General features: G+C 56.0%; 2 protein-coding genes across 2 annotated transcripts in view; one reads left to right on the top strand and one right to left on the bottom strand.

Moving 5' to 3' along the window:
• PRR7 (proline rich 7 (synaptic)) overlaps positions 1 to 229 on the top strand; it is a 1,496-nt gene extending 1,267 nt beyond the window's left edge. Inside the window, 1 exon segment of the mRNA XM_010846643.1 lies at positions 175 to 229. Within this exon segment, the coding sequence (XP_010844945.1) occupies positions 175 to 229 (55 nt within the window).
• Positions 230 to 305: 76 nt separating this feature from the next.
• Positions 306 to 8,671, bottom strand: part of DBN1 (drebrin 1) — a 14,252-nt gene continuing 5,886 nt past the window's right edge. Inside the window, exons 5-14 of the mRNA XM_010846547.1 lie at positions 8,523 to 8,659; positions 8,295 to 8,372; positions 7,910 to 8,061; positions 7,763 to 7,826; positions 4,392 to 4,451; positions 4,180 to 4,303; positions 2,800 to 2,970; positions 1,763 to 2,445; positions 1,358 to 1,460; positions 306 to 1,188 (exon numbers count right to left, since the gene is read on the bottom strand). Of these exons, the coding sequence (XP_010844849.1) occupies positions 1,118 to 1,188; positions 1,358 to 1,460; positions 1,763 to 2,445; positions 2,800 to 2,970; positions 4,180 to 4,303; positions 4,392 to 4,451; positions 7,763 to 7,826; positions 7,910 to 8,061; positions 8,295 to 8,372; positions 8,523 to 8,659 (1,643 nt within the window). The 3' untranslated portion in view covers positions 306 to 1,117. The remainder of the gene's footprint in view (positions 1,189 to 1,357; positions 1,461 to 1,762; positions 2,446 to 2,799; positions 2,971 to 4,179; positions 4,304 to 4,391; positions 4,452 to 7,762; positions 7,827 to 7,909; positions 8,062 to 8,294; positions 8,373 to 8,522; positions 8,660 to 8,671) is intronic.

Raw genomic sequence — 8,671 nt, 5'->3', positions numbered from 1 at the left:
ATTTTGAGGATAATAAAGGTGTGTGATCTGGTTTAGTACAAGCGGAGGGGGCACCCACTGCTTGCGGCCAAGGTTCTGGTGGCCAGGTGTGGCCGGCCTCATCGGCCCAAAACTAAAGCTGTAGAGCTAAAGCTGAGGTCAGCCTGCTCCAAACCTTTGGTTGGTTCCCCCAAGAGCCTCATACCCCACTTTCCTTGGGGCCTTGGTGAGGGCGCCCTCGCAGCTTTGAAGGTAGCAAGAGTTGGGAATGGGGTCGGGGCAGGCGGCCCACCACGGATCAGCCCCTGGAGGCCCGGAGCAGCAGGCCTGAAGGGATCTGGATTTCTTTATTAACAGACATGAGCACGACCTGTTACAGAAGTTTGTGCTTTCCAAAAAACAGTTACTGAACGTGAAAAAGGAACCCAAGCAAAGAGGGAGGAGATGGAGAGGGGCCACCCATAGCCCTGACCTGAATCACGCCTAGGGCCTCCAGCCTGGGACCTGCCCAGCAGGAGGGGGCAGGAAAGGGCTGGGAAGCTGAGAGGCCCCAGCTAGGCCTGCTTCTCTTCCTTTGGGCCAGGTGGGGAAGGGTCAAGAGAAGGGTAGGGAGGGGTGTCCCAGGGAGCCAGAGCCCACGAGCCATTTATTGCCATGTTTTAAAATTCGTGCAAAATATCTGAAGCCCTGGACAGAGAATACAAAGTGATATTTTTTCCAAGAAACAGAAAACTAGGAAAAGAGGTGGGGGGAACATTTTCCCACCAAAACTTCCCCCCCACGCCAGGCCCCAAGCAAGGTGAGGCCTCCACCCCGGCCAGGTGAGTGAGCAGGGAGGACTAAGAGCTACAATCTGGACCGGGTGGTAAGGGGGTGGAATTTGCAACAGCGTCTCAACTACCAACGGGAGGAAAACCAGTCAACTGTACAAGTCTCCTATCAACTTTAAAAAAAAAAAGAGAAAAGCTGTAAAAGTAGGGCCCTGTGGGTAGGGATGCGGCCAAGTCCCCAGCCAGGGCCAGAATCCAGAGTAGGTGCCAGGCGGAGCTGCTGCGAGTGCAGGCACTGTGGACCATCTGGCCAGAGACGGGACAGGTGGGCGGCCCTGGCGAGGGCAGCCTAAGGGCAGGCACCACTGCTAGTCACCACCCTCGAAGCCCTCCTCCTCTTCTGGTACTGGGTCTGCATCCCAGCAGGTGATGTCGATTTCTATGATGTGGGGAAGGGAAGGGAGTTAGGATGGCTCAGCAGATCCATGTCTGTGTCCATCCCAAACCCAGCGAGCTGTCCCAGCTGTGTATGGGGGAAGGGCTGCCTGGCCACACTTGAACGCAGCACCCCCACCCAAATTCCTCTCCATCATCCATCCCAGCACTACCTGGAGGCTTGTTGTAGAACACAGGAGGCGGAGCCTTTGCACATAGCTCTTCTGATTGGACAAACTCCTCCTCCTGTGATTGGCTGAAGTACCCCTCACTGGCCTGCAGGAGAAAAGCTCCAAGTCACTGGGCCCCACCCAGCAGGACTAGGGCTGACCTACCAGGCCTGAGCTCGTTTCCCCAGCAACCAGTGAGTCCATCAGTGGTTGCCAGGGAAACACAGATGCCTACCCTGGGAATAAAAGCAGAGCTGGCCCATGGAGGGGAAATGAAATAGCTTCCCCCCAACAATGTGGGTCACAGAGAAAGGGGGCAGGGTACTGCTGCAAGCCTGAGGAACCAAGGGTCAGCCCTCTGCTCCAGCCCTGACTACTTCCCCTCCCATCAGGTAGCCTCAGCCCCACCTGGGTCCCCTCCTTCTGGGTGGTCTCGCCATTGGTCAGCAGGTGGGGCTCTGGTTCCAGCTCTGGCTCCAGCTTCTGATCTAGCTCTTCTAGAGCTGAGGGCAGAGTTGGAGCCTGGGGGGCAGCCAGGGGCTCCCCTCCTACTTCCTCCCCTGGGTCACAGAAGGTGGCTGGCGGCTCAGGCAGCTCATCAAAACTGAGAAGATTGGCACTGCCTTCTCCTGCTGGCAGCAGTGGCTCCTGAGCCACCTCATCCAGCAGGGGCACCTCCGCCAGCATGACTTCGGCACCTGAAGGTGGTGTGGGGGCCCGAGGCTCAGCCTGGGGTGCAGAGGCCCCTTCCCCATTGCCTGGCCAAAGGTCAATGAGGCTGGCAGCGGCAGGGGTGACGGTGTTAGCTACAGCAGTGTCAGCCACGGCAGTGTCGGTTTCAATGGCATCAGCTACTGGGCTGTCGGCTGCAGAGGCTCCAGCCATGGCAGGCTCTAGAGAGGCAGCCAGGTCTGCCTGCTCTGTAGATGCCATGAACATCAAGTCCTCCTCCATGGGGCTGCCTTGGCCCTCGGGAGGCTCCGAGGCCTGAGGGGACTCCTCCAGGGGGCCAGCCCTGGCCTGAGGGGCTGCTGCTCTGGCTTCCTTGCTGGTCTCTTCACTATCCAGGCTGAGGCTGGGCTCCTGGGTCTCTGTTGAAACAAAGACAGAGGAGACGTGTGATCAGCTCCCAGGAAAGGATGCGGGCCCTGGGCAGCCACAAGAGAATACCCTGCTTACCCACTGAAGAGTTCAGGAAAGAAGGCCTCCACTAAGACTTCCATGAAGAGTGCCTTCTAACGCCCACTGGCCCCTGCTGCCCCTTTACCCGCAGTCTTTAAACTGCTCAGCAGCCCTGGGAGGAAGGCCCAGTCCCCACTCCAGGGAGACCCTGAGGTCCAGAGAAGGCAGGTCTGACCAGGGCTCGTCCCTGCCCCAGCCACTTTCAGGGCCATAGGGCAGCCACTTGGAGTTCCCAGTCCAGGGGCTAGGGCCCCCTCACATACCTTGGGCTGCTGGGGGTGGCGGCGGCAGTGGTGGAGGCTGTGAGGACGTGACCTCATCCAGGGCCCGCTCAATCTGCTCAGCAACAGGGGTGGAGGCCGTGCTGGAGTCAGAGGGGCTCCGGGCAGGGAGAGGGGTAGGTATCATCCTCCGGTGGCTGTCCAGGTGGCTGCCTGTAGGACAGAAAACCCCAGGCTGATCAGTGAGGGCCAAGGAGCCAGCTAGAAACAGGACTGTCCAACTTGGGGCCTGGCTAGCCCCTCCTTTCTCGAGTCTGGGTGGGGGCTGGGAGCTCCCCAGGCCCCCCAGGGGCTAGACCACAGCTCCAGACCCTGCAAGCCAGGCCCCCGGAGGGCCAGTACCCCTTCAGGGCCAGGGGAAAGAAGCAGGCAGTACCTGCTCTGGGGATAAACACCAGAGATCAGCGATCAGGGGGAGAGGCAAGGGAGCTGCTGGGAAGCGGGGCCCTCCTTACCCCCTCCCGCAGAGGCCTGGGACTGCTACCTACATGGGAGGGAGGAAGAGAGGTTTGGGGTGCGGTGACAGGTGATATAGGGAAAGGGAGTCCGTGGAGGGGAGGAAGAGGAAGAGGAGGAGGAGGAAGGCCCACTGTCCGATGCCTTTATGAAAGGGCAGTACGGACGACCTGCCAAGAGAGACAGACAGAGAGAGAGAGACAGAGGACAAGAGAGGGTCAGTCTCCCCCACCCCCATCCTGAGGCCTCACCCACCCACAGGCCAGCCCTGGTTGTCCAAGCTGCCTTCAGCCAGGGTGCACATTCAGCCAAGCTGGACCAGAGCCTCAAGCCATAAGACCACTGCCACCAGCACCAGCCACACATAGCAAAAAGCCTGACACATGATGATGTGGCCAGCCTCCCAGCATCTGGGCAGCGCATGCCCAGAAACAGCCTGTCCCACCCCTAGAGCCCTAGCACTTGAGCCAAGCACACAGAAGGGGCAAGCAGGCCAGCAGACAGGGAGCAGAAAGGTGCTTCAAGGAGTAGTGGAAGCCACACAGGGAGAACCCAGACAGGGAACCCGGAGTACAGCTCCAGGCTGCTCAGTCTCAGGACAGGATGAGGCCCCACTCCCCATGCACCTACAGTTCTTCAGATAAGACAAGTTCAATCCCAGCAGGGCCACTCACTGCAGCCAGGGGGATCCCTCAGCCCCAGATGGCCTCTAGTACCACCCACTGCTCAGACCAGGCCCTGCTGGAGCCCTTCTCAGCCCTGCCACCTGGAGGCGGTGGGTGGAAGCACATGTGATGCTCGGCCTTGGCTTCTCCAGGGGGTCCTTGGGCAAGGAAGGTCCCAAAGAGGCTCAAGACCAAAACCTGAGGAGTAGGGGTTGGGTAAGGGTGTGGGAGCTGGGACTACCTGGTCGGTGGTTGAAGGGTGAGGGCACATCGCAGCTGCCTGCGGAGGCCGATGCGACTCTTTCCTGCTGCTTAAAGAACTCCCGTGGATTATCAGGTCGCTGGGCAATAATGGCTGCTGCCTCCTGGGGGCACACGGATAGTCAGGCCAGGCGGGACCTGATTGAGGCAGCCGGGCCAAACTCAGATGCCTGGTCCCCCCACAGTGCTCACCTCTACCTCTGATTCTGACTTCTTCATCTGGGTCTCTTCCTCCTCATCCCGCTGGTCACCCTGGAAACCAAAGGGATGGTGTTCTGAGCACCCCACCCCCACAGGAGCTCTGGGCTTTCTTACAGCCCACTTCTTTCACTACCAGAAACCACTTTCACGACCCAGTCCCACAGCACCTTCTATCTGCAAGGTCCTCAGCTGCCTCATCTCCAGTCCAGTCAGACCCCTGGGCACCCAGGGCCATCCAGGAACACTCCCAGCTTTGTAGCTAACTTTTCTCGAACCTCTTAACCCAGTGTCTGGCCAACCACAGCCCCATCCGTGCAGCCTGAATCTTGGTATCATGACTGAGGCTTCACTAGTCCCCTGCCTCCTTGCTCTTTCCCTCTATTTCTTTCTCTATAGACTTGAAAGGATCTTTCCAAAACATTAATTAATTGCCATCACTTAAAAATCATGAATCTGCCTGCAATGCAGGAGACCTCTGTTCAATCCCTAGGTCGGGAAGATCCCCTGGAGAAGGAAATGGCAACCCCCTCCAGGAGTCTGGCCTGGAGAATTTCACGAACAAAGGAGCCTGGCCGGCTTCAGTCCGCGGGGAAGCCAACAGTCGGACACGACTGAGTAACTGTTACTCACTCACTCACTCAAAAACCAAGTTTCTTACTGAAATCAGGGTGTTCAGCTTCTTTTGAAAATGCCAGCAGCCCTGGCAACACAGGCCTGTGTGCCCCAAAGCAGCTTTCAACTAGAATTGCAGTGCAGCAGCCTCAGTCTGCCACAGTCCCCACCACTCCCTGCTACCCTTCACTTGCTGTTTTGGGGCTACAGCCCCAGGAGTAAAGATAGGTGTGGGGGTCCTTGGTTGGGCCTCCCCTCTCCCTGCCTGATCCAGCCCATCATCTCTCCCAACACTCCCCTCCTGCCCTGACTCGCGCACACCCTGTGAAATGCAGACATCAAGTCCTCAGCACAATGGAGCTGTAGGTCCTGTAACAGGCGTACAACTTCCCAACTCTGTGCCTTGGCAGAGGAAATGAATCTCTCTCCCCACGTGCCTGACCCCCACCCTGGGTCCAGCTCTTCCTGCTTCCGGCCTCAGCTTTGGCACAGCCTCCTGGGGAAGGGGCCCTTGGCCCATTCAGGTCATTTCCTTCCCTGGGCCCCCATGAGGTGTTCCAGCCATATACTGATTACACTGTGTCATAATTTCCTATTTCTGGATCATCTCCCCACCCTCTGAGAACTTATGTGTGTGAGTGGTCAGCCTGACGTTCAGTGGTATTTGTTTCCTCAGTTGACCTAACCACACCAAAAGCCTCAAGAGGGTTGTCACCCTAACCACCACTTCTTGTCTCCCAGAATGAAGTCTAAACTCCTCCTCTGACCTCACTCTCTCCTCCCAAATTTCCAAGGGACTCCAGTCAAGCTTTTTGCCTTCCCTCAAAACATACATCCCACCAGCCTCTGCTGCTATGCCACCCCTGCCTAGTGCCACAGGATGAGGTTCTTCTGCCTCATTCAAAAAAAGGACCAGAGGCAGCTTACCACAAAAACCTTAACTACCAACAATGTGAGAAGCACGGAAACAAATCAGAGCTGGGGGTCGGAGAGACACCAACACAGTAACCGGAAAGGTCAACGGGGCTGCTGTGCTTCAGCATCTTCAGATAAATGAACTCCTAGTATCCCAGGCAAAAAGGGAACTCACATAAGGAAGGCAATTCTTATCAGAAGGGAGAAAGCGGAGTACCTCAAGTCAAAAGAAAGCATTTTACGGTTGTAAATTCCAAAGTTTCTTGTGTGAGACCTTCCTCAGGGGACCTGAAGCTGCAGGGTCACCACAGTGACCTGTTAAAATACCAACTGTCATTGTCACATGAGCCATACTTGAAGGGCCAGATGAGACTATAAAATAATGGTGTAACACTGTAAATCTTTGCCTGAAACATTGGTAATTGGTGAAGATAAGTGATCAAGTCAAAGGCTCACTAAACTATTGTTTCTACTTTTGTGTGCACGTGTATGTGAAATTTTCCGGAAGTTTTTTTTTCCAAAAGACCTTGCTCTGAATGGATAAACAAAATCTGGTATACATACACTACGGAATACTAATAGTTTTCAAAAGGAAAGACATTCTGACACAGAGATGAAGCCTGAAGATGCTATGCTAAGTGAAATAAGCCAGTCATAAATGGTCCCCTCATACGAGGTACGTAGTCACATCACAGACACAGAAAGCAGGTGCCAGGGGCTGAGAAAGGTGACAATGGGCAGTTAGTGTTTAATGGATACGAGGTTCAGTATGGGAAGATGAAGAAAATTCTGCAGATAAACAGTGGTGACAGCTGTACAAAATAAATACACTTAACGCCCTGGAACGATACATTTAAAAATGGTAAAGATGGTACCTTTTATGTTATATACCTTTTGCTGCAGTTAATTCATCAGTTAATTGTAAAAGGGCCTTGCTCATCTTGCTCTCCACCATATTTCCAACACCAGCATGTGGCAGGTGGCAAGGGTTTGTTGAATGAATGACTTTGGAGCTTACTACCCACACATTCTTTCCACCCTCTAGGGGCTATGTGAGTGGAATGATCTATGACAGCCATTAATGCCAGTGCTGCAGGACTGTCCTCCCACCTCCCTCCAGCCTCCTGTGGGTGTGACCTTGAAGTCTGCTTGAGTCCCCACGGCCCAACAGCTACCCACCACAGTCTCAGTCCAGACAACTACTGCCTACTTCCTGTCCCAAACTACCACGCTCAGCACTGAATGATCTTCGCTATTTCTCAAATGTTAAAATTCAATTCAAAGCGTGAAGATCTGTCTCCACTGTGGTTGTGAAAGGGTCAATCCACGATGATCCTAGGGCCATCCCAATGTTTGGAAGTTCAGCCAAGTACCCCTGGAGTAAGTGCCTGCCCTAAAAGAGACACTACACATACGTGTATACAGATGTTCAGAGCATCAGCCCAGATTCTTTCAGTGGCTCTACAGCATTACTACAATGGAGACCAGGCCTCAAGTCCCATTAAATACAGGAAGCATGGCTAATCTACCTTGAGCCCCTCAAGTCCTGCTGGAAGTGGGCAGGAGAAGCCTGGTCAGTGAGGGTTTGGGTCAACGTAGATTTTCTCTTTCAGTCTAAACTTCTCCAAAGAGGTCTCTTCCCACAGCCAGGGGACAGAACCCCACATGATCAGGGGTCAGGCCCGACATGGCAGGACATCCCATGCTGATGCAGGGGTACCCTGAATGCCCAGCACTGTCCCCAAGACTCTGACTATCCCCCAAGGGGCCCAGTAATTCAGGGACCATCCCCACTTCCCAGACCAGGAAAGAGAAACCGTGGGCTAAGAACTTACAAAGATAGATTGCTCCTTCAACCGCCTCTTGGCCTCCTCAGCCTCTAAAGTCTGTTGTTTCCTCCTGGAATGAAAGGTGCAGGCAAACCCTTAGGACTGGCCGCCGTAGGGCCGCGGCCCAAGGTGGGGGTGGAGCAGGGGGCACACCTGTGTTCCTCAATCTGCTGCTCGCGCTCCCGATATCGGCGCTCCCGCTCCTCCTGCTCCTGCCGCTCCTGCTCCATCCGCTCTTGCTCAAATCTGAGTCTCTCATCCAGGGCCTTCTTCCGCTCCTCCTCTTTCCTCAGTTCTTCCTCCTTCTACAGCCCCCCGTGCCAAGGCAGTGCAGGCCCTGAGCTTGTGGCCCACCCCACCCCACTCCACCCCCCCCCTGACCCAGGCTTCTGTGAATTCAGGGGCTTTCAGTGTGGGAAGCACATGGGACGGGCCCTGCTGTTGAAGGGAGGGACTTTAGGAGAGGAGCCAGAGCAGCCCCGTGGGGTCAAGACAGGGAGGAGCCGCCCAGCCAGCAGGCCAGGGTCGGGGTCTGCACCTTGGCCTGCTCCCAGAACTGCTCGCGGTTAATCCGCTTCATCTCCACAGCCGCATCAGTCTTCTGATAGGTGGTGCCCTGCAGAGTTCAAGGGGCCCGGTGTGAGTGCAGCCCACAGGCCAAGTGCTCGGGAGCACCCCTCTGCCCCCCCACGAAACAGTGAGGACCGAGAGGGGACTGGCCAGTGGAGCACCAGGCAGGGCCAGCCCACCAGGGGCGCACACTGACCACCGGCTCGGCATTCTCGTCCTCACGGAGCCGTAGTCGGTGCAGCACAGGGCTGGAGAGCCGCGCCAGCCCATTAGAGAGCCGCTGCCCGATGGCGCCCGCGTCGATGTCTTCCACGCTACTGGCATTCAAGATCGGAAGAGCGTCGT

Source organism: Bison bison, unplaced genomic scaffold, assembly GCF_000754665.1.
Source record: "Bison bison bison isolate TAMUID 2011002044 unplaced genomic scaffold, Bison_UMD1.0 scf7180017864238, whole genome shotgun sequence".
NCBI classification, from domain to species: Eukaryota; Metazoa; Chordata; class Mammalia; order Artiodactyla; family Bovidae; genus Bison; species Bison bison.
Note: the sequence above shows the minus strand (reverse complement) of the source record. Positions and strands in the feature narration are given on the sequence as shown.